General features: G+C 41.5%; 1 protein-coding gene across 2 annotated transcripts; it reads right to left on the bottom strand.

Annotated features, from left to right (window-relative positions):
• Positions 1–13862: 13862 nt before the first annotated feature.
• PHETA1 (PH domain containing endocytic trafficking adaptor 1) lies at positions 13863–26085 on the bottom strand. Of its 2 annotated transcripts, none has more exons than XM_089676838.1 (3): positions 25951–26085; positions 22452–22549; positions 13863–16594 (listed from the first exon to the last, which is right to left on the bottom strand). In XM_089676838.1, the coding sequence occupies exon 3, from the start codon at positions 16572–16574 to the stop codon at positions 15774–15776; it is 801 nt and encodes a 266-aa protein (XP_089532964.1). In that variant the 5' UTR covers positions 16575–16594; positions 22452–22549; positions 25951–26085; the 3' UTR covers positions 13863–15773. The 2 variants fall into 2 exon arrangements, with proteins under 2 accessions (XP_089532964.1, XP_089532970.1); XM_089676844.1 differs by having other exon boundaries at positions 25875–26055.
• Between the last annotated feature and the right edge of the window lie 254 nt (positions 26086–26339).

Below are 26339 nucleotides of genomic sequence, written 5' to 3'. Positions count from 1 at the left end.
TAGTATGAATGGACACATATGATAACAATATTAGCTTCTAGGAGCAGAAAAAAAAATGCTCAGGCCTTACAGGAACTTAAAAAATGCTAGTGTGCATGGAGTCTAAGGTCTCATGTACACATGAACTCCCCTAGACACTTAGCTCTTTTGGCAGCAGAATAAAAAATAAATAAAATGAATAAACATTTATCTGCATTTAGTGCTTTGACGTTTATTCATTTGACTGACCAGAGTATTTTCCATTGACATGAATATACACCCAACTTAATACACTTGGCCACATGCGTTTTCACAGTGTTGAGGTTTTTTTTAACCAAAACGCAGAAGAAATGCATTCAGGAGAGGACCATTTAACTGCTCCTAAACTCTGCTGCTCCTAAGCACTGATAAAAGCCTATGTGTACATGGCACTTAGACTTTTATTGAGTTGAGTTCAGGGGCTTTGGCCAAAAAACAACAGGAGCAGCAGTGTATATGAAGCCTAAAAGTGGGCAAAAAGCCCCTTTTACTTGGTTAAGCCTACTATGGTCACAAATAGCAGTTAAGTAGGGGAAAGGGATCAGAAAGAAAAATGCTGCATTATACTTCTCTCCACTAGATGGCAGAAAACCTGTTTTTCATAAAAAGTTGTCAGGACACTTTCTGAAAACATACATCAGTGTATTTATATACTGCAGCACACTTTCTGTAGACAAACAGTTTTATTACTGTGTTCATAGTGCTTCTGTGCTATTTTGAAATCAGTTTTCAATTGAGATTTAGAAAAGAAAGTGAACTCAATGACTAATTACTGAGAATAACAAAGTACTTGGAACTAGTCGGTGTCTCCTCTGTGTTGTAATAATGTTACCTTGATCACTGTTCAGCTCCATGGATTCCATGCCACAGATCTGTGTAAACATAACAAGGGAAGCTGGAGTTTGTGTGTAACCTGAACCTTCTCTGATCTATCATAATACTTCATTCATGTGTAACATTTTAGTAGAAACGATTCCACATTTCACAGCAGGTTCATTAGAGAGCACTTCTGTGCTGGTAAGCTTGCTTTTTAGGTTTTTTAATTAAATCCCCCAAGTATTTTTACAAACATAATTAGAGAAATTAGGTTCTATCTACAGTGGTCCCACACTACCTCTGCCTAGAGTTGTAGTTCTGAGCAAGAAGGGGACATGTCAGACTGCTGCAGACAGCCCGCTGCTTTCACCCCCAGGACAGCACTCTATCTGCAGCTGAACTGGGTTCTGTGCTTGTACTAAAGCCTGCCCTCTCAATTGTTCTAATTACTTTGCTAATACATTTCAGTTGAGCTTTCAAATTGTATAGTATTTATGTTTATGATTACTGACCTAACATTCAATCTTTACAATGCATTATGATGCACAGATGTCTTGAGTTTTCTTTTGTGAAAAGAAATGTTTTATATCTGAATCCACAATTGCTGCTAACATGTTTTTGTTAATGTTACTCTGATTCTACATAAAATAGATTGAACAGTCTTTTCATTCATTGGAACTACGCATAGCTGTTTCATGATACCTTTTAGAAAGCAATAAATAACACTGTATGTAATATGCAGAGGTGCTAGTCCTCCATACTCTCCTGTTTTATAAGGTTATATTTTCTTCATTGATGTTTATTCTTTCAACATTTACATTTGCTCCATAGAAAGAATCACTCCCATTAAAGTAAACATTTCTTAAGAGCGATATGGATTGACCTTTTTGTAAAAATGCTAGGCCATGTCTGTTAGGGCTTGTTCACACTTGCTAAATTTCTAACTCTTCAAAAATGCCCCTATAGCATTAGTATGGGCGTTAGACAGGCATTAATGAGCTTTAGTATGGGCGTTAGACAGGCATTAATGAGCGTTAGTATGGGCGTTAGACAGGCATTAATGAGCTTTAGTATGGGCGTTAGACAGGCATTAATGAGCGTTAGTATGGGCGTTAGACAGGCGATGGTGAGCGTTAGTATGGGCGTTAGACAGGCGATAATGAGCGTTAGTATGGGCGTTAGACAGGCATTAATGAGCGTTAGTATGGGCGTTAGACAGGCATTAATGAGCGTTAGTATGGGCGTTAGACAGGCGATGGTGAGCGTTAGTATGGGCGTTAGACAGGCGATAATGAGCGTTAGTATGGGCGTTAGACAGGCGATGGTGAGCGTTAGTATGGGCATTAAATAGGCGTTAATGAGCGTTAGTATGGGCGTTAGACAGGCGATAATGAGCGTTAGTATGGGCGTTAGACAGGCGATAATGAGCGTTAGTATGGGCATTAGATAGGCGTTAATGAGCGTTAGTTTGGGCATTAGACAGGCATTATTGAGCTTTAGTATGTGCGTTGGACAGGCATTAATGAGCGTTAGTATGGGCGTTAGACAGGCATTAATGAGCGTTAGACAGGCATTAATGAGCTTTAGTATAGGCGTTAGACAGGCATTAATGAGCGTTAGTATGGGCGTTAGACAAGCGATAATGGGCGTTAGAAGGCATTAATGAGCTTTAGTATGGGCGTTAGACAGGCATTAATGAGCATTAGTATGGGCGTTAGACAGGCATTAATGAGCGTTAGTCAGGCATTAATGAGCGTTAGACAGGCATTAATAAGCGTTAGACAAGCGATAATGGGCGTTAGACAGGCATTATTGAGCTTTAGTATCGGCGTTAGACAGGCATTATTGAGTGTTAGTATGGGTGTTAGACAGGCATTAATGTGCGTTAGTATGGGCGTTGGACAGACATTAATGAGCGTTAGTCAGGCATTAATGAGCGTTAGGCATTAATGAGCGTTACTATGGGCGTTAGACAGGCATTAATGAGCTTTAGTATGGGCATTAGACAGGCATTAATGAACGTTAGTCAGGCATTAATGAGTGTTAGACAGGCGATAATGGGCGTTAGACAGGCATTAATGAGCTTTAGTATGTGCGTTAGACAGGCATTAATGAGCTTTAGTATGGGTGTTTTACAAGCATTAAAAATGCTCCCAAAATGCCCTATGCATGGTTTTAAGGCATTTTACAAGCATTAAAACCGCTCCACAAACGCCTTTATTAAACTCTAATGGTATTAACGCCCTGGCAGGCGTTTGCGGAGTTTCACCATTGACTTGAATGGTAGGCATTGAAAGGCTTTAAATCCTTCTGAACATGAGGCTTCAATTTTGAAGCAATGTGATGCTTACGCTTCATGTTTTGATAATGTGAACGGCACTGTGTGCTGACCATATCATTTCCATTGGCATTTGAGGAGTGTTAAAAACACCCCTCAAATGCCTGCTTTTAAAGCTAGTGTGATCTAGGCCTTATGCCAACCCTCCAGCTTCAGTATTTTCGAAGTCACTGTCCTTTACTAAATATGCCTAGCAGAGATATCAGAACACCTATTCAGCATACTTGTTTCAAGTCAATGACTTAATAATAAAGTCATTGGTTCAGCATTACAATCAGGCACCTAGCATTTTTCATATGAAGGTCATGAAAACAAGCCTCCATATTTCTCAGTGTAGGTTCTTGTAACACAAGGCATCATCCAAGATGTTGAAGACCTACCTTCACCACTCCAATTATCAGACTGTTAAATGTTGAAATGTGCAGCTTAGAAGAAGCAGGTCAGTATGGCAATTACCTATTGCTTTTTTCTTGCTGTATTTGTACATGGGGGACCTTATAAGTCATTTGATTTCCAATGCCTTGGAGTTTTACCCAAGAATGTTGCTGGTTCAGTTTGCGAGCCACATTATATTTAACTACTTATTACTTCAAGTTTACACATCAAGGACTCCATTGTGCTGCTGTAACCTGAACAGCATCTCTGTTCTGATCTACTCTCAAAGAGCACTAGTCACCGGGCACAACTGAGCAAGTGGTCTTGTGTTAACCTGGCAGAATATGCCCTCATCAGGATTTGGTTTAGTTCATAATGCTGTTTATCATGAGTAGGTGACAGGTCCACTTTACTTGCAGCTGAAGACTTTCATCACATTCTAGTGTTTAGTGTGTATGTTGGGATGTTCATGTAACAGGATTGAATTAAGCACTTAGCATAGTCTGATTACAGGGATACTGTTGGACTAAAAGTGGACGTGTAATTACCATAGGATTGTGTACTGTATCCAGTTTGTATAATAAACTAAAAAGTACTTTGTTTAAAAACAAAAAATGCAAAAATTATGTAAAAGACACTAAATATAGAACTTGATACTAGTCTGTGTTCTGGCTGTTCTTTATCACCATTAGCTGTGGTCTGTATGTCCTGGAAGAAATACCCTGAAAGCTGATGGACCTATTTAACACACTAAAAGAAAAGAAGGTAAGAAAGGAACCCACATTGGAATTTGCAAAAACTTGGTCACTACACAATGACTCCATGAATGTTTAGTATCTCTAAGCTCATCAGAATACATTCATGCCATCTGTGAAATTCAGTAAATAAATTATAATGTATAAAATTGGTTAGCAGGTCCAGTTACATCATAGCAAAATCTGATAACCTGGGCAGTTCAAGGCGCCAAGGCTTGGTAAACGAAACATATTCAGCAAGAGAAGGCCAAAGGGCAGTTATGTCCCAAAGAGGTAACCAGAACATAAAACAGACACAGAGGGGTGGATTTACTAAAACTGGAGAGTGCAAAAACTGGTGCAGCTGTGCATAAAAAACAATTGGCTTCCAGTTGTTTTTTTTGTTAAAGCTTAAAGGACAAGTCTACCTTTGGGAACATGTTACATGTTCCACCTGTTTTTAGGGTGGAACATGTAATATGTTCCCAATGCTGCCCGCCTGCTGCCTCCCTTCTCTGACAGAAGTGCAGGGAGAAGTTCCCTGTACTAGCTGTCAGTATTTAATAACAGCGGGGCTCTGAAAAGTGTGGCGTGCATTTGTATTCAGCCCCCGGAGTCAATACTTTGTAGAACCATCTTTTGCTGCAATTACAGCTGCAAATTTTTTGGGTATGTCTCTCAATTGGATTAAGGTCTGGACTTTGACTAGGCCATTCTAACACATGAAGATGCTTTGATCTAAACCAATCCATTGTCTCTGGCTGCATGTTTAGGGTCCTTGTCCTATTGGAAGGTGAACCTCCGCCCCAGTATCAAGTCTTTTGCAGACTCTAACAGGTTTTCTTCTACGATTGCCCTGTATTTGACTCCATCACATCTTCCCATCAACTCTGCAGAGCTTCCCTGTCCCTGCTGAAGAAAAGCATCCCCACAACATGATGCTGCCACGTTTCACGGTGGGGATGGTGTGTTCAGGGTGCTGTGCAGTTTTCCGCCACACATAGCATTTTGCTTTTAGGCCAAAAAGTAAAATTTTGGTCTCATCTGACCAGAGCACCTTCTTCCACGTTTATTGTGTCCCCCACATGGCTTCTTGCAAACTGGAAACGGGATTTCTTATGGCTTTGTTTCAGAAATTGCTTTCTTCTTGTCACCCTTTCATAAAGGCCAGGTTTGTGAAGTGCTATGACTAATAGTTGTCCTGTGGACAGATTCTCCCACCTGAGCTGTGGATCTCTGCAGCTCCTCCAGAGTTACCATGGGCCTCTTGGCTGCTTCTCTGATGAATGCTCTCCTTGCCCAACCTGTCAGTCTAGGTTGACGGCCATGTCTTGGTAGGTTTGCAGTTGTGCCATACTTTTTCCATTTTCGGATGATGGATTGAACAGTGCTCACTGAGATGTTCAAAGCTGGAGATATTTTTTTTTTTATAACCTAACCCTGCATTAAACGTCTCCACAACTTTATTCCTGTCATGTCTGGTGTGTTTCTTGGGCTTCATGATGCTGTTTGTTCACTAATGCTCTCTAACAAACCTCTGAGGGCTTCACAGAGCAGCTGTATTTATGCTGAGATTAAATTACACACAGGTGAACTCTATTTACTAATTAGGTGTCTTCTGAAGGCAATTGGTTCCACTAGATTTTAGTTAGGGGTATCAGAGTAAAGGGGGATGAATACAAATGCACACCACACTTTTCAGATATTTCTTTGTAAAAAATATTGAAAACCATTTATAATTTTCCTTCCACTTCACAATTATGTGCCACTTTGTGTTGGTCTATCACAGAAAATCCCAATAAAATACATTTATGTTTTTGGTTGTAACATGACAAAATTTGGAAAATTTCAAGGGGTATGAATACTCTTTCAAGGCACTGTATCTGCTTGCCCGTACATTCCACATGGGTAAGCAGATATACTGACAGGTCTGCAGGAGATCTGCATAGCACCAGCGATCTGCTGATCACTGGTGCAATGCTTTACAGGCTCCTGCAGCCAAGAATAATACACACACATTTTTTTACCTGCAAAAGAGCATTTATTATTTTTGTGCAAAAGGTGGACTTATCCTTTAACCACTTGCCCTCCAAAGAATTTACCCCCCTTCCTGATCAGGCCATTATTTGCGTTATGGCACTGTGTGACTTTAACTGACAATTTCGCGGTCATGCAACTCTGCACCCAAATGAAATGTACGTCCTTTTTTCCCACGAATAGAGCTTTCTTTTGCTAGTATTTGATCGCCTGTGCATTTATTTTTTGCACTATATAAAAATTGACAATTTTTAGAAAAAAAAAATCTATTTTTGGCTTTTTGCTATTAAACATGCCCAGTAAAAAAATGTAAAAAATCAAATGTCACCATAAATTTAGGCCAAAATGTATGTCTTTACTAAAAAAAAATATCCCAATACGTTTAAATTAATTGGTTTACGTGAAAGTTATAGTGTTTACAAATGGTGGTACATACACACTGGGATTTATTTAAAATTTTTCTTAGTTTTACTAGTAATGGCGGCGATCAGCGACTTATAACGGGATTGCGGCGGGCATTCTGACACTGGGAAGGGAACTGATTTAGTGTCACTGACATCCCCAGTGACACCAATACAGTGATCAGTGCTAATAAAAAAGCACTGACACTGTACTAATGGCACTGGGCAGGAAGGGGTTAACATCTGGAGCGATCAAAGGGTCAACTGTGCTGTGTGCTTCACTGTAAGCACACTGCTATACATGGCACACAACATGCATAGCAGTTTGCAGGAGCTGACAGGAGAGAGAACTGTATTGTTTACTTACTGTTCTCTCAATCCATTGGTAATCCTTCTCGATCACCGGGTGCTGATGAGTAATCACTGGCCGGGACCCAGTGATTGACAGCCGTGGCCACGAATAGCACCCCCTACCAGCAAATGCAAAATCACGTACATATACTTGATGTTGCGCACCTGTGCCATCCTGTAGCAGTATTACTGCTATAGGGCGGACAGGAAGCGAGTAAATTAACAAGCTGAAGTTCAAAGCTAATTGGCTACCATGCACAGATGGACCAAAACTCTTCAGTTTTAGTAAATCAACCCTAGATTGGCACTGCGGAGACTCTTGACCAAGGCTGTAATAAAACTGACAAGAGGCCTAGCCTGACAAAGACAACCCTTACTACACATTACATAAAAAAGGAAGGAAGAAAAAAAAGAGACATAAAGATTGTATTTGCCAGCAATTTATGCCAGACAATGCAAAGGTCATGCACCTTAAAGCTGCCCATAGCTGGATAGAATTTAAAACAATTTTCAGGAAAATTTGTACAAAACTTCTTAGAACATTCAAATGTCATTCTAAAAATGTAGTTTGCATTTAACATTTGATTTTGGAATGAATTAAAAAATGACATACAGTGTTAGAAAAACTTCCGAGTTCGACAAGAAATTTCCATACAGCCCCTTCAAATTTTTTCATCTTTGTAAGAAAAAGCTTATCTTGCCACTCAACCCCATAGCCCAGACATATGAAGAATACAGGACATTGTTTTCACATGTACCACACAACCAGCACTTGCCAGATATTCCTGCACCTTCTGCTGTGTTAAATGTTGCTGTAGGCCTCTTGGCAGCCTCCCAGACCAGTTTTCTTTGCGTCTTTTTATCAATTTTGGAAGGACTTCCAGTTCTTGGTAATGTAACTGTTGCGCCATATTTTCTCCACTTGATGATGACTGTCTTCACTGTGTTCCATGGTATATCTAATGCCTTGGAAATTCTTTTGTTTCCTTCTCCTGACTGACACCCTTTAACAATGAGATCCCTCTGATGCTTTGGAAGTTTTCTGCAGACCATGGCTTTTGCTCTAGGATGCGACTAAGAAAATGTCAGGAAAGACCTACTAGAACAGCTGAACTTTTTTTGATTTATATCTTTGTCTCATTTTTTTTACATCACAGAAACCTGACATTTTAACAGGGGTGTGTCGGCCATAAAGGACAAGTATGGCCAAAGCTTTTTTTTGGGGTCTATGCTGATAAGTTTTTGTGGTATTGTTAACATATAATCTACTTGAACTTGATTCAATAAAGTTTGAAGGTGAAGTTTGTCCATACCAAACATCCAATACTGTGCATATGACTAAAAAGAAAAAACTACTGGACGTGATTTTATAATTGAAGTAAGCACAGGTTTTAACCTTTTAGTAACTCAAGTAAAGGTCTCCATAGCAAATGCAAAAGTACCTCCTTGCAGCATTGGCCTTTCCTTACTCACCTTATAAACAAGCTCATGTGCACATTTTATTGTACTCAGCACAGTGTGAAGGGCTCATAAACTACTAATTAGTCTACCCAGCCATGGGCACAAAAGTCCACATTGAGGATGATTTCTTCAAATAAATCACTATACAGAATCCACCAGGAAGACCAGAACACCTAATTCCCAGAGTAGACAGAAAACACACAGCAGGGACAGAAAGCAGAAATGTAATGTCAGAGTCCTGAATGTGACAGTAAGATCAGGGTGAGTTGTTGGGGGGGCAGCTTCTTGTCAGGGTTACAGGCAAGCTGACCCAACTCACCCTATATAAAAACAGAACAGTTTACACACCAAAGGATTTCATACTGTTCAACCAGTCTTTAGCTGTAGATACCCCTGGTCAGCTATGTCTTGGCCCTTCACTAGGTCTATAGTATAGCTTGGTCAGAGATCCAGGCTCAAATACTGACTGGGTAATAAAGGAGCAGCAACTCTCTGACAAGTCACCCTTGTGCTCACCCCTCCAGTAAGCAGACTGATAGTTCTGTGGAGCTAGATTTAGTCATTCACTTTTATAAATAACACGCACTCAGCTATTTTGTTCACAGATCAAGGCCTGGGTAAACGTATGACCTATGAGTCATGTCCTTTGAGTAAGAGCACCCAAGGGTGGTAAAGTACGGCATGCAATTTTGGAGATGGAGCAGCAGCTCTTTACTCTGCTTCTACCCAGCAGTCCTAGCAGAGACATTCTGCCCAGGACAGAACTACAGTACAGCAGTTCTACTCTATGCTCCCGCGTACAGTGAACTGCATACAGCGTTACATACAGTATGTTGACTGAAGCAGCACAAGATACAAAATTATACAGTTCAGTGAAACTACTCAATTGACTGTCTGGCACAATTGTATTACCATGGAGAATTGTCGCTGCAACTTCTAAGTTAGAAAGGTACTTACATCAGGTCTCATTGACACCTATTGGGTGTATTAGTGGGGGTCAACATTATGCCCATGGAATATCAGTTTGCAGCATTTAACATAAATGTTAAATAATATAAAAATTGAACACCACATTTATTTTCTGAATTGCAACCATACAGAGACTTTGTATTTATACTAGTTGTACTTTAAAGCAAAAATAACATTTGAAAAAATGAATAGCCTGTAACAGATACAATAAAAAAAACAGCTTTTGCTTTAATATTTAGCTTCATTCCAGATTTCCTCTACGGTACTTTTTCTGACTTTATGTATCCTCAGTCTGATGGCCAGCCTCATTCAACCCACTTCCCCTGTACCCAGGTCATCCTTGGACCATCTCAGCCTGTGGACAGTGAAAGAAGAAACATATTGATGAGCTTCTCTCTATCCCTTTGCATTCTTCTACTATCAGCATGGGTCTTGTCAGCACGTGAACTGATTGGCTCCTCGTACTGCTTCTTCCACTCGCACTCCAGCCCTGCTATACAGGAAGGCTGACACCAGGTCAGATTCAGGTACTTGCACTGCTTTTATTAAAATAAATACATTTAATGTATTAATGATTACAGAGTTGCTTTCATGTGTCTTATCTGCCTAGATTTCAACTGATAAATGACATTGTTAATGAGCATATAAACTTCATTACCTGGTGTGTAGTTTAAAACATACGCTACAGATCAGTGGTGTCATGAAATACATTTCAGTGTAGCCTGTAGTACCGTCTGTTCAGAATTTTATGACCATTCCACTATTTCTGAGAAGTACCATTCATTTTGGCAGACTACATATGTCATACATGAAGATATAGAGCAGAGCTGGTCTAATAAAGCCCACAAAAAAAATAACAAAAAAAAAGCTGCTGCATGCTCTTTCCTATTTTTTAAAATATGTACTGCTGATTGTCTATATTTGTACTGTGAGCTGTTCTTGGTATGAGCCATAAATAAGGCATTTCACATCAGAAATATCATTTCAGCAAATACTTCAGTTACGTTTAAATTTTTGAATAAATAAAAATGAAAATTCCCCCCTTTTAACACAGATCAGCTGAAATATTTTAAACATTTTCACCCTAAAATGGAAACTAGACTCTTTAGGTACACTTTGTGAGTACCAAGCCCTGCCCAAGTTCTCCAGGTTGATGGGTAGTATTGAACAGCACACAGTGCAGATCAACCTGTAGAACTGGTAAATAGTCATTAAAGCAGTAGTAAAATCTGTGTCTCCTGATGTCATCGCAGCTTGGCCATTGAAACGGCCAAAGCCCACAAACCCAGAAGGAAGACCAGATGAAGATGGAATTCCTGTCAGTAGTGACAGTGCGCCACTGAAGGGATCCATTCTATTAGGTAAGACTGACATAATGTGCTAGTATGCTGTGCACATTATGGCTTAAACCTGCAGGGGGGCGGTTTCTCTTTTTTTTTTAGTTGTTTACTACCACTTTAATGCTATGCTCCTTCATGTATGCATTCATTATTATAGTAATTAGTGGTGCACCGAAATTAAAATTCTGGACCGAAAATGAAAATTCAGGATGCACTTGGCCAACAAGCGAAACTGAAATGGACATTTTTTTTTTTTAATATATAATTGTATTCGACTTAATTATCTTGAATTTAAATGAATATGGATTTAAAAAAAAAACAACCAACGGTTTTTGAAAGTAAAACAAAAATGGAGCAGAAAAAAAAATGAAATATTAAAAAAATGTAAGCAAGCTGTACAATAATGCATAAAAAGAAAAGAAAAAAAAAAGAAAAGAAAAAAACAAAAGAAAAAAAACAAAAAAAAACAAAAAAAAACACACGGCCATTAATCGGCTTTTTTATAATTTTTTTTTTAAATTGACAAAATGCCGATAACCCTACTTTTGGCAACAGATATATCGGTGCACCACTAATAGTAATTGTAAGCATCAGTTGGCAGGGGAAGGGCTGGGCCAGAAACTAATGTAGAAAAAAAACCTAGGTGTGTATTCATTCACTGGCTTTTCACCACTAATCATCAGTTAAAATACCGTATTTTCCAGTTTATAAGACGACTTTTTGACCCTTGAAAATCTTCTCAAAATCAGGGGTTGTCTTATACACCGGTATACGTCAGGGTGGCACTTTTTAGGGGGGCGCCGCGGTGCCGCCGCCCCCTTCTGACGGAAGGGACACTAAGTACAGGGGTGGGCAGAGGGCTGCTGTCTCTTACCTGGCTCCCACGACGATCCAGTCCAGGAAGCGCTGCTCTTTCAGTCACTCCGGCCACTCCCTCACTCCTGCCGCTCGGCTCCGCCTCCTCACCGGTGATTGGCCGCCAGAACTGTAGCTCAGGAAAGGTACACAGGCAGATCATGGGCGAGGAGGCGGAGCCAAGCGGACCCGTGAAAATAGAGTGAGGGAGAAGCCGGTAAGTGTGCAGTGCAGAGGTGCTGCTGCACCCACATATGCTGGCTGCAGCAGTACCATACTGGAACAGGAGTCAGCAAGTGTCATTGGTGTCAGTGGGAGGAATAGTGCCCCATCATTGGTGTCACTGATACTAATGATGGGGCATTATTCCTCCCACTGACACCAATGATGGGGCACTATTCCTCCCCCAACTGACACCAACGATGGGGCACTATTCCTCTCCCCACTGACGCAGTACTATTCCTCCCACTGACACCAATGATGGGGCGCTATTCCTCCCATGGACACCAATGATGGGGTGCTATTCCTCCCACTGACACCAATGATGGGGCACGATTCCTCCCACTGACACCAATGATGGGGCGCTATTCCTCCCATGGACACCAATGATGGGGTGCTATTCCTCCCACTGACACCAATGATGGGGCACGATTCCTCCCACTGACACTAATGATGGGACACTATTCCTCACACACTGACACTAATGATGGGGCACCATCATTGGTGCCAATGGGAGGAATAGTGCCCCATCATTGGTGTCAGTGGGAGGAATCGTGCCCCATCATTGGTGTCAGTGGGAGGAATCGTGCCCCATCATTGGTGTCAGTGGGAGGAATCGTGCCCCATCATTGGTGTCAGTGGGAGGAATAGCACCCCATCATTGTTGTCAGTGGGAGGAATAGCACCCCATCATTGTTGCCAGTGGGAGGAATAGCACCCCATCATTGGTGTCAGAGCGAGGAATCGTGCCCCATCATTGGAATACCATACCATATTGAAATCAAATCTGATGTTTTTTAATTTTGTATTTGGTGTGCTTTGGAAGAGGGGTAGTCTTACACGGTGAGTAAAGCCCAAACCCTATATTTTAACAGGAAAAGTAGGGGGTCGTCTTATACGCCAGAAAATACGGTAACCAGTTCAGAAGTATACCAGTCATACATTTCTCAACAGTGGAGTTGTCGTTGTACTTTATCTGTATGCTTAGGCCCCTTTCACACTGGGGCTCTTCTGAACACTTTTCTGCCAGCAGGAGAAAAGCAGATTAAAAAAAACGGGCCTAAGCTACATTTTTGCTAATGCATTTAGGAACGTCAAGTGCTTGGGCATTTATTCATTTCAATTGGCCAGAATATTCATTTATTTCTGGCCATTGAAATGAATAAACATTCAAGCATTAAATGTTCCCAGCACTTAGGCACGTTTTGACGTTTTTCAGCCAAAATCCTCTCTCGAATGTACAAGTAATGTTTTTTTTTTCTGCCTCAAACGCTCTTGCCTCTAAACTCCTGTAAACTCCTGTGTGTGCATGGACACATATGCTAATTTGGAGGGACATTTAAAGGCAGGATAAAAAAAAATGAAATTCCTGTGAAACAGGTGTTTATGAGCTCAAGTGTGCATGATACAAATAAACAAGGAGTCAACCCACTGGCTCACACTACTATTACACACGCACGCACACACACACGCACGCACGCACACACCACCATACTTTTTGGTGAAAAACATGTAACATTGGCTCTAAATGTAGATGTGGCATACCAGGAAAGGAAGCGGAACCTGAACACATTGAGGTACGTGGTAAATGTCTGGCTTGTACGTGGATGTTAACATTTAAAAACATGGCACAGTAGCCAAGTACATCTTACTTTTCTATCCTGCACTATTACTAGGCTTTGGGCAATTATAGTTCCACTGAACACAGTAGTGTAAACTTTCCCAGAGGTTATCTACAGATAGTTACTGGTTATGCAGGCATGATCCATCCATGGAAAGAACTTCTGTACAAATGTTACGACCTGGGGAAATTCAACCCACCTGAGAAGTTCTAGCAACTGGGAAGGGACTCCAGGCAGAGGGCAGGGATCTTATGGGGGGTCAAGCTTAAAAGAAAAAAAAAAAAAAAACGTTCTGTAGAAGTGTAAAACGTGCATTAGAGACTGAATATGTTTGATCTTTTATTCGTTGGGAAAATTAAACAAAGAATCTCATTGATCACAACAGGCATGTTTGCTACTTGGGTGGAGAACACCTTTTTTTCCTACTGATCATTATAAACAAACAACTGCTTCCTGACCTGACTGTAACCAGCAGAACTTGATCATCTTACAGTCATAAGCCCATTAATCCTTACCCTTATCAGCCCCTTCCCCCATCCTCCACTTTTTAATTTTTCCTCAAGAAGATGCAATCTTAAGGATGCTATAGCTATATCAAAATTCAGTCGGCTCAGCAGGGACCAGCCAAATTTTGATCAGTGTGTGGCCACCCCTAATAGACAAGTTAATATTCTGTCAAATGAAGTTGGAATCCTTTTGGAAATCACTGGCTGCTGTGTGAATGGAGGAATCTGTTTTTTTTTTTTTTCGTTCAGCCCGCTATCTGAAAAAAATAAATAAATAAATAATGGCTAGTTTTAAAGCCCAACTCCACAAATAGCAAAACCCTGGTAGTGGGCCCCCCCTGCACTGCAAGAGTTAAATGCTCATCATGTCATGTGTTGGCTGTATTACTTACCCATCTCCCCACTCCACCATTCTCCTCCTCTGCCCAAAACTCCGTTCTGAGGTGGAAGCCTTGACATCATCACAATACAGGGACAATAACCGTGCATAGTATGTTGAGGAGGCTGGAATGTGGCCGATCTCAGCTTACAGAGACAGCTACAGAGAACTGTATTGGAGGACCCCTGCTGGAACGAGGAATAAAAAGGTATTTCTTATGCCCCTACCCCTAGACATAACAAGCATTTTGTCCTTGCATTGCAGAAAGAAAGGAAGGGGGGAGATGGCCATTGCAAAGGTGGTATGTTTTGGATATTTCTGGAGTTGTACTTAAAGTAAACACATAAGCCATCATTGCTAACCTCCTTCTTCAATATTGGGAGCCACCACTTCAAAACAAGATTGCAGATATGGACTGCCATTTTCCCCTAACTTTTTTTTACCTGTGTTTTTTTCCTAGGCAGGGGCTCAGAAAGTAATAAAACCAGTAGGTCAAAATAACAGCCAGACAACACATTCAGAAAAGGTTTCATAAAAACGATTGTCACTACTGTATTTACCGATAAAATATAAAGGTGTGAGCCAATATCATCACAGAGAACTCAACCTGTATCATTCTACTGCAATTCATTTTGAAAAATCAGAGCATACATTAACATCACAGTATTAAGGAACTCTAAAAAGTAAAAAAATTGTGCAAATAACTACAATACGCTGACTAGAGGATAGTGATTGGTCACAAGAATTCTAGATCAGATAACATTGCATAATAAAGCAAGTTCATATTCTCAGTGCCATAACTGACAATTCAAACAATCAGTCAATGTTGATCAAAGTATTACATCTCATATTGATCAACTGTTACATCAGTGCAAGTCCTTTTGTGCTCATCAAAGGAAGCAAGTTGTAACATTCTAAATTTAAAAAAAATAGACTAAAATAGTGGCTTTGACAATGTGGCAGTAAATAGAGGATACTGGTGAAGAATTTATAATTGATTCGGTTAATTCAGGTCAGTCCACTCAAAAACTAATGTTTCAACTAAGAGTGGATACATCCAGTCAGAATCTCTTGGCAACTATTTTGCTGGAGTTGCCAGATTTCAAAAGTCTCCTTGTTAGATTTCCTGGTGTTGTCCCACAATCCCCCTTCCTGCACACATATACACACACATGCAAAGGCTGCTGCGGGTGGTTGGAGCTAGGAACTCAGATGCAGATATCTCATCATCAGAGCCTATAAGGAATATAAAAGGCCAAGAAGTGATCAGACCTGTCAGCAACTACATAAATTTGAGATATTTATTCTGAGTGGAATGATCCTTTAGGCAGAGATTTCCAGCATACGGCTCATTACTTTTCATAGGTGTTTTCAGCCCACTGTGTTCTTAGTCGCAGAATTTCTTTACCAAATAAATCGTGAAGCCTGGAGAAGCTGGCAGTGTCTTCAGCCCCCTCATTACTGGCACATGCCTCATCTGCACTACTGTCGGTCTGCAGACTCTTCTCTGATGCCATGGAGTAGAGCTGCCCATTCTCCCCTAGGTCGTCTCCTAAGTGTCCTTTTGTATATTTATATTTTGGTCCATTTGTATGAATGACACCATTGGACACATTATCTGGGGTGCTATTCCATGGCACACTACTATTGTCCTTAAGAACAGGCCTATCTTGAATATCAGGGACAGTAGGACAGTCACTGTGGAAACTGGGATTTATTTCCATCGTGTCCTGAGTCCCACTAGGAGACCTATGACTTTTCTTCATTTCCGCAAGCTGCTCCTGGAGTTCCTTAACTACAAGTCTGATGTATTCAAAGTTCGCCCTGGAAAGAGCCTTTACCCAGGATTCCATTGTGCTGTGGCTGTCAGCAGCCAGAATATAGGCACGCGATTTGGCACAGCCAAACTTGATTGCAAAAGCAAATTCTTCCGTAGACTCACAGAGCTCCACTCTGCATCCCTCAAGTATAATCACTCCAAGGGGTTCTTTACGCTCTTCAGTGTCATAGTAAAAGAGCATGTTACCCTTCAGCACAAACCAACGTCTATGATAGGAGGCATTGCGCTCACCCTTTTTATACAAAAACCCACATTTGTCCACTGGTGACTTGCAGGTGGCATAATAGACCAAGTTCCTCTCATTGAGCTTCATGTCTTGGCTTGTCTCAGGCCCTGGAATACATATGAAATACGAATTTAGTGTCCAATATCCAACTACAAGGGTGAACAACACAGTACTCTCGTCTGCATTAGACACAACTGATACACCTATGGGCAGTGTTGGAAGCATGGAAATTGCTGATGTCCACAGAAGAATGTGTAATACAAAACTCCAATGTAAAAACAAAGAAGAACTCAAGAAGGTGAATAAATTCACATTTGAAATACATCTATAAACTGTTTTATCTGACAAACGATTTCGAAATCTGTTTAGCCAGTCTTGTGAAGGGAATTCCTTGGGGACCCCCAGGTTACCATTGGAAGATTTTGCCTCTATTACTTTTCTGGGGACAACTCAAGCTCCCTAATGGGGGCACAGACAGCAATAAAAACTGACAAAACATTCTAATCCCTCTCCACTCTATCCATTAAAGAAAATAAAAAGTTTTGTCTTTATACTTTAATCATAGACATCAATGAGCAACATAACAGAACCTGCCTGACATGAAATGCCTCCAACTACTATGTAAAGGTTATCGTGGGAGCTACTTCACTACAATATAAAAACTACTTCACTACAGTTTGAAAATAATGTAATGATTCTTTCATGAATACATAACTCACCTAAAGCATGTTTTTAATATCTACCTTGAATTATTTGGTATTTACAATCAATGTCAGCTCCAATACAGGTCAAGTTTGCATATATTTAACTTCCAAAACACCATGTTTATTCAGATCTGATAGGAGTTTACTCAAACGCCCTAGGATATTAATTGCCCTATCCATCCAACTGTCAGGAAAGGAAAGGAACTTGATGTACAGTATGTCCACAGACTTCCCCTTGACCTCTTCATGCAACTAATGTAAAATGGTAAGGTTGCAAAAAATGGAAAGCTGAAAAATGGATGTCAGGTTGGCCAATCTCTGTTTGCCCAGGATGAAGTGGGGCAGGGCTGTCTGCTCAGGGCATGCATACCTAGCTGGCTGGAATATGCATATTTATGCCACAATCATTTAAAAGATCTCTGTATTGTTTTTCCCTAAATTATACAGTTTGATTTCATATTATATCTCACAAGGAAAACCTCAAGCAATGTATATATCAGAGTTTTAAATGCAGAGGAGTCATTATAATACTAAAGGGAATAGAATAAGCCAATGTTTCAAGACAAAACCGATATGGCAGTTTTGGGTAGACTAATGTGTACAGGCAGATTCACTCACTACTTTGTACTTTTTCTACCCTTTTTAGGCAGAAATCTGTATTTTTGGGGCCAGGGGGAGTTTTTCTTTTTAAAACCATCTTTGGGTATGAAACAAGTTTATATTTTTTACCCTTTTTTAGGCATGATCATCTTTCTGGAACTCCCTTCTGTATCTCTGCAGGGGCAAAGCCAAGAAAAATGAGAAAAAGGGAGAAGCTTAGTACTTGCCTGAAGAGCTCCTAAAAAGGCACGAGGATCTATACAGCATCTCTACATTCCTGCATGCTTAACACTGAAATATTATGTTTGGGCTAACTGACCCTGACTCTCAGAGTACACTAGAAAATATGATTTCAGGTGGAGTTTTCCTCCATATTGCATCAAGCTCAGGCCATCTTCCCCAACCCATCATGACAGTATAGCAAAAAGTAAACCAAGAAACAGGATGCAGAAAAGGTTGGCACAGGAATACCCTGACCTGCATTTCTGATGTGCTTGCAGAATTAGGGCTCATGTACACTGCAGCTGATCACGTTTCACGTTTAGGAGATGTTCAGCGTTTTTTTCAGCAGCTCCTGAAATCACCCTAATGTTTTCCTATGTGTCCATGTACATATCGTTGTTTACAGTCGTTTTTTTGAACGCAGAAAACTTGCGTTCAGGAATAGATTTTATCAGCGTTTCAAACGCAAAATGCTTGTAAACGCGGCTAACAGCGTTTATAGGCGTTTGTGTTTTGAAAGTTTTTTTTAACTCTTCCATTTCCAGATGCTGTCTTTTCTTCATCATGAAAAATGCATGCAAAGCATTTTCCCGGTGCTCAAATGGATCTAGCACACCATACTTTGAGGTTTTGCATGAAAACAAATATGTTAGACACTTCTGCAATAATTTCTGCACAGAAATGAGCTGGAACACATCCAAAAAAAAAAGACAGCTAATCTCAACAAATAGTGCTCTCTCTGCTTCTGCTCTATTTCTCTCAAAATGTCAAATGGTTCATTTTTTTCAGTGCATTCTGGGCATTTTGGAAGGTCTCCAGAGGTTATCTTAAAAAAATGCTTCTAAACAAACGCTCACACGGTATGCAAACGCGGCTAAACAGACATTTTTTAACCTATGTTTTCCAGCAGTCAGTTTCCATCATTCAGAAGTGTCCCGTGTACATGTAGCCTTATGAATTATCTCCTATTTGCGTTCTTTTTTATTTAGTTATGGAGTAAGTGGGGACAAAGCATTCTATTAAATCTGAAGAATTCTGGTTTGAAACATAGGATCGGATCTCACTAAAGGATGTGGAATGAGGGAAAGGGCTTCCTCTGCTGAGTGAAACATTAAAGCAGATTACATGTTAGCCAGCAGGAGTTCTTCCTAGAGGAAAACAACATTGTATTATGTTTATTTTCCTTTACAAAGGGAATAACAGTGGAGGACACTGAAACACTCTAGAAGTGTGTACGTAGAAATATGTACAATATAGATATGCTAGACTATATAGAGATCTAGTATTCAGACAGCAGGGGAACATTTATTACCATAAGCGCATCTCAAATCAGCAGTTCGCAAGTGAATTTTATGTTTGTTTGCGTTAGCATTAGGGCTTGTGTTGATGACATCACCTTGAGATGCTTCTGAGATTATTCAGAATTCACTGACAGGTGAATTTGACCTGCATTTTATCTCCATTCCTACCCGCTGGCTTTGCATCCTCTATAGACCTGTACAGTATGTGAATGCAAAACCTGCTAGAGGCAAAAAAAAAAGCTGTGGACACAAGCAAGGCCGCTGATAAGGGGGTATCACCAGTTCTCTTGTACAGGGCAGAAGGAGAATCAGATATAGGCAGGAGAGTGGGTGATTGGTGAAGCAGAGGGCTCAGTTAGAGAAACTGATCCCCTGGGTGTCCCTCCCTGCAGCAGCTAAAAGTTACATAGTTAGTCTGGCTGAAAAAAGACAAAAGTCCAACCAGTTCAACCATTAAAGAAAAAAAAAAAAAAAGTTATAATTCTATACCCACAATTGATCCAGAGGAAGGAAAAAAACCCAGCAAAGCATGATCTAATTTACTCCTGCAGGGAAAAAATTCCTTCCTGATCCCCCGAGAGGCAATCAGATATTCTCTGGATCAACTTTACCTATAAATGTTAGTATCCAGTTATATTCTGTGTATCAAGAAAGAATCCAGGTCTTTTTTAAAGCAATCCACTGAGCTGGCCAGAACCAACTCTTGAGGGAGTCTATTCCACATTGTCACAGCTCTCACTGAGAAGAAACCTTTCCGTGTTTGGAGATTACATTTCTTTTGCTCCAGACGTAAAGAGTGCCCCCTTGTCCCCTGTGATGACCTCAGGGTGAATAGCTCGACACCGAGTTCACTATATTAATCACTGATGTATTTATACATGTTGATCATATCCCCCCCCCCTTAATCTCCTCCTCTCAAGAGAGAATAAATTTGGTTCCCCTAATCCTTCTCTCCCTCCAACTGACTTTCAACTGCTGCAGGTAGACACACACAGGGGATTGGTTCCTATAATTACCACCCACCTCACTAATCACTTTCCCTGTCCAGGATGCGACTCGCCCTGCTGCTCGCTAATAATTATTTTAGTGTGTTCTTAATGAAAACATTTTAATATTTTTTTGTTAAGGGGGGGGCTGTCAGACAGTGCAGGACCCAGTGATTTCTAACAGCTGCCCTGGACACAGGCCCTAAGTCACAGCGACAGTTTTAGTTTTGTGCAGGGTGGATTTGATTTAAATCAAACTGATTTAAATCACTAGTCAGTAAGGCTTGATTTGAATCCTAGTTTTCTACATAAAGACTAATTCTTGCTGGTATAACTTTAATATGCAAGTAGATGAAGATTTTTAGAATAACAACTTTTCATATTAGTTTTTTTATCCCCAGTTTAATAGGTTAATCATTCATATTTGGACAACTTTTCTGTTGTACTTAGGAAGGAGAAAAATAATCATTCCCTTAATAATAACAATTTAAATAGATTTATTCAACTGAAACAATAACATTCCAGCATATGTTATTTGCTTAAACAAACATCCATGTTTGTTAACTAATTTGGCTAAACAAAATATATATATTTTAAGAAACTTAGACTGTCAGCCCCTTCCTCCTCACACTTAGTTTCACCTTCTTGTGCAGATCTATTCCACTCCAAACAATCAGAAAAATATTGTTTCTATTCTATTCACTGAACTTCTTGAAACTTAGCACTGAAGGGGTTGATTCTGTATTCATAGGTTTGTAGAAGTTAGGATTAAGGTCTTTTTCTTAACTCTGTTCATGTTATAACATTTTTGCTGTGAAGAAGAGGCATGTGATCTCCGCTGAGTCAAATTCAGTTTTGAGAACTGCAAAAGTAAACCAATCATCTGTGATAAATATCTTGTAGGCAGAGAAACTGCCCAATAATCTTACAAAAACCGCTGGAAGAGCATGCCATTGTGAATGGATTCATGGAATTTATTTACCAAAAAAATTAAACATATACAGCCTTATTCTACATAATTAAAAAACTAATCTTTATGTCATGATGGAATAACCTTTGGATGGTAATATATTTTCCTCAAAAAGCATTTTATTTAAAAAAAATCCGATTTAAATAAAAAAAATCAGATTTTTTTGGATTTTTTAAAAAAATCATTGATTTTTATCCACCCTGGTTTTGTGTGATTATGCAGCCAAATAGCAACTACTACTAGTAGCTGCTCAGTTACATGGACATTATAGAGATCTAGTAGGTGATGATCAAGGCTGTTTGGCAGAAAATATAAGACCCATGGTTCCCAGGTTTTATGGAATTTAGACAGCGGGGTGGATTTACTTAGAGCAGAGTGTGCTCTTTGCAAGTGCACTCATTTTTCCTATAGCGCAGTCAATTTGTTAAAGCTCTGCTGATTTTCAGCATCAAAAGTGATGTTTTTTTTATTTTCCTTGATTTTATTTCCCACTTGGTTGGATATTCTCTACAAAGTGAAGCTTTACCACATTTAAGTTTACTAAGAAAAAGGAGTTGAACTGCACAGTCTATTTGGCTTTAGTATGGCTCACCACGTACTGTTTTGTAATTTCACCATTAATATAAGCAAGGCCTGGTGTACCCCATTTTTTACATCTGATAGGTACAGACAGTGAGGGAGCTCAGATATTATCTACTTTGTGGCTGTCTGATTGTGGGTTATGAGTGCTGTACTTGCTATCATAGGCCATGGTCTTTGGAAAGGACATGAAGGATCCTACAGATCTGTATCCACAATCCCAGTTCCAAACAGCTGCAAAAACATGTAAATAGGCGACCTGGTACTGCATGGGCACTGAACACAGAGTTCATAGTTTGTAAGGTAGAGAGGTCTTCTGTGTTACAAAATACTGAACCCTGAAATTTGCGTTACAAACTGCTGCACTCTGCATTACAAACTACTGAATTTTGTACGCAGAGTTCAGTAGCTTGCAAGGCAGAGTTCTTTGTGTTACAAACTATTGATCTCTGAACGCTGAGTTACAAACTTTTTACATTTTTGACTGGTGTGCCCCGAGATTCTTCCAAATTTTAAAGGGTGCTCTGGCTGAAAAACACTGACATAGCTCATGCCATGTGCCTGCAGATTTATTTGGGGTCATTTTGAGTACATATACGTACCTGCTACCTCTGTAAATAGCTGTGAGGCTTCATTCCCTTCCACAGCTCATTCAGTTGCACATCAGTTCATCGGCATTCAATGCTCAGGAGTGCTCCATCTATGACAGGACAAGACAATGCTTAGAACATGCAAAATGCACAATATACCACTAAACAGGACAGCCTATAACCAAGGAACTATTTTTGTTTAAACAAAATTCTCATCATTTTAAAAAGATTTTCTCTCGCTTCCTATTGTGTCTTCAGTACAGGAAGTGAAGGCAAACTTCACCTATAGAACACAGCACAGAAAACCTGGCAAGGGTCATACTCATCCGCTTTTCTTTGGTTTTAGATATACATTAAGGTAAACTCTGCAATTAAAAAGAAAAACTCATATCTCCACAAATTCCTTTTTTAACCTCTTTGCACCGGCGCCTCCCGGCCCTTTAAGAGCTTCAGAAGCTGGAGGCGGGACAGGGTTTTAGGGTCATGTGACCGCCGTGATTCACCGTCACATGATCGGAAAAGGTCCCGATCGCAAGGAGAGATCGGGACCTTTCTGTGAGTCATGGACATATGTGCTAGGAGCGCGCTCTCAGCACATATGTATTTTCAAATGGTACGCAAATATGCAGCCGCTTGGCGTCAAGGCCCAGACGCCAAGAGGCAGCATGTTTGCGTGTGCTCAGCATCTAGGGGTTAATAAAGCAGCGGTGAAGTCATAAAATAAAGCAGGGCCCTAGTAGGTCAATGCGATAATGTACTCATATACACTGCATACTAGCACTTATGGCAGACCTACTGTTCAAACAAAGCACTCCAGGGGCACGCTGTCATCACTGCCAGGGCTTCTATCTTCACCTGATCTTCCTTTAGGGTTCCAGTTACTGTCTGAATGGCTGAGCAGCAATGACATCAATCCCGCGCATAAGCAACGCAACACTCTGAAAAGACAGCGCACTCAGTGTGCACTCAAAGCAGAACACAGTGTGCATGTACCGGTGACATCACCACCTGCTGAAATTGTAAAGATCTCCTAAACGGTACACATTTAGAAGACATTCATTGTACCTACAGGCAGGACTTATGGTGAGCTTACCTGTAGGTTTAAAAATGAGAGTTTACTAGCATGCAAATGTGAACAATGGAAATCCAGGACTTTGCATGTTCCCTTTTCTGCAGTTCAACCTCCAAGTAAGAATGGATACCTGTGCTGTCTAAGCTATAAACCATTCAGTCAATGTACAATTATCTGTCAGTGAGTGGGGAGCAAATATATTCTCGATTTATCAAGAACATCCTCCAATTCCCATTAAAACCATACTTCCTTAAAAAATAAATCGATAACTAGGATATTTCTGGTGCTGAATATTAGGGGAAAGAAATATTTAGTGCAGCGTTTCTTAAACTTCTTAAAAGTGAGGAACCTTTGAAATAACTTTCTGCTCACAGGGAGCTCCTACTAATAATTACTATATCTATTACTAATGATACATTATAATTTATTATGTCAGTCAGTGGTAAGAGTACTCCTTCCTTATGTGGTCAGAAGAATAACTCCTTTACACTGGAGTTCAGTGGGAAAAAATGCCCCCTTTCCCACTTACACTGGTGGTTAGTATGAATGATGCTCCTTACATTGGTGATCTGTGGGAAGAATACCCCTGCTACACTGGTGGTCAGTGTGAAAGATTGCCCCCCTTACACTGGTGATCAGCAGGAAGAATGCCCCCTTACACTGGTGATCAGCAGGAAGAATGCCCCCCTTACACTGGTGATCAGCAGGAAGAATCCCCCCCCCCCTTACACTGGTGGTCAGTTGAAAAAATGCCCCCTTACATTGGTAATTAAAAAGAAAGCCCCCCCCTACACTGGTGATCAGCAGAAATATTGCCCCCCCTTACACTGGTGATCAGCAGAATGATTGCCCCCCCCCCCTTACACAGGTGATAAGCAGAAAGATTGCCCCCTCCTTACACAGGTGATCAGCAGAAAGATTGCCCCCTCCTTACACAGGTGATCAGCAGAAAGATTGCCCCCCCCTTACACTGGTGATCAGCAGAAAGATTGCCCCCCCCCTTACACTGGTGATCAGCAGAAAGATTGCCCCCCCCCTTACACAGGTGATCAGCAGAAAGATTGCCCCCCCTTACACTGGTGATGAGCAGAAAGATTGCCCCCCCCCCCCTTACACAGGTGATCATCAGAAAGATTGCCCCCCTTACACTGGTGATCAGCAGGAAGAATGCCCCCTTACACTGGTGATCAGCAGGAAGAATGCCCCCCTTACACTGGTGATCAGCAGGAAGAATCCCCCCCCCCTTACACTGGTGGTCAGTTGAAAAAATGCCCCCTTACATTGGTAATTAAAAAGAAAGCCCCCCCTACACTGGTGATCAGCAGAAATATTGCCCCCCCTCACACTGGTGATCAGCAGAAAGATTGCCCCCCCTTACACAGGTGATCAGCAGAAAGATTGCCCCCTCCTTACACAGGTGATCAGCAGAAAGATTGCCCCCCCCCCTTACACAGGTGATCAGCAGAAAGATTGCCCCCCCCCCCTTACACAGGTGATCAGCAGAAAGATTGCCCCCCCTTACACTGGTGATCAGCAGAAAGATTGCCCCCCCCCCTTACACTGGTGATCAGCAGAAAGATTGCCCCCCCCCCTTACACAGGTGATCAGCAGAAAGATTGCCCCCCCTTACACTGGTGATGAGCAGAAAGATTGCCCCCCCCCCCCCTTACACAGGTGATCAGCAGAAAGATTGCCCCCCTTACACTGGTGATCAGCAGAAAGGATGACATGTTGCGGTGACAACTGTCTCTATACAGATCGGTGTGCCCCCCCCCCTCTCTCTATACAGATCGGTGTGCCCCCCCTATACAGATTGGTGTGCCCCCCCCTCTCTCTATACAGATCGGTGTGCCCCCCATACAGATCGGTGTGCCCCCCCTCTCTCTATACAGATCGGTGTGCCTCCTCCTCTCTCTATACAGATCGGTGTGCCCCCCCCTATACAGATCGGTGCCCCCCCCTCTCTATACAGATCGGTGTGCCCCCTCTCTCTCTATACAGATCGGTGTGCCCCCCCCTCTCTCTATACAGATCGGTGTGCCCCCCCCTCTCTCTATACAGATCGGTGTGCCCCCCCCTCTCTCTATACAGATCGGTGTGCCCCCCCCTCTCTCTATACAGATCGGTGTGCCCCCCCCTCTCTATACAGATCGGTGTGCCCCCCCCTCTCTCTATACAGATCGGTGTGCCCCCCCCCTCTCTCTATACAGATCGGTGTGCCCCCCCCCCTCTCTATACAGATCGGTGTGCCCCCTCTCTATACAGATCGGTGTGCCCCCTCTCTATACAGATCGGTGTGCCCCTCCCTCTCTCTATACAGATCGGTGCCCCCGCGGGATGGGCTGTGAGGTCCCTGTGTTTACATGCTGTAGCCGGGCTCGATCCATGCAGTCCGGGCGGTGCTGTCCCCGGCAGGCTCCTCCAACCCCGCAGGCTCACCCATGTCCGAGCTCCGCTCCCCGATCGTCTCTCCTCCAGCCGGCTCTTCCCATTGTCCGGGTTCCCCCTCTCCTCCCGCAGGCAGCACAGGAAATGGATCTTTCCCACTGATCCCGCCCACCCACGGCTGGACCCCGCCCCGCGGCGTGGAGTGTGCCTGCGTGTCCCGGTCACACTGTGTGGGTCGTAGTGTGCGGCTCCGTGTCCGTATGGAAGTATACACCGAGTGGGGGCAGCATTGTCAGTGTGGGGGAGGGGAGTGTTTGATGGACTAGCAGCTTTACATACATTAACAAGCCAAACTCCAGTTGATCATCTATGGCTCCGCGCTCTCCCATAAGAGATACATAGAGCGTTTTGTACACATTTTTAGGTGCGTTTGGGAGTGT

The sequence above is a fragment of the Staurois parvus genome, unplaced genomic scaffold (genome assembly GCF_062004578.1).
Source record: "Staurois parvus isolate SC_StPar_1 unplaced genomic scaffold, SC_StPar_1.0 ptg000014l, whole genome shotgun sequence".
In the NCBI taxonomy this organism is placed as follows: Eukaryota; Metazoa; Chordata; class Amphibia; order Anura; family Ranidae; genus Staurois; species Staurois parvus.
Note: the sequence above shows the minus strand (reverse complement) of the source record. Positions and strands in the feature narration are given on the sequence as shown.

What these genes read in the sequence shown, in the direction of transcription:
- PHETA1 (XM_089676838.1), bottom strand. Translation starts at nt 16,574, where the DNA reads ATGAAGCTCAATGAGAGGAACTTGGTCTATTATGCCACCTGCAAGTCA.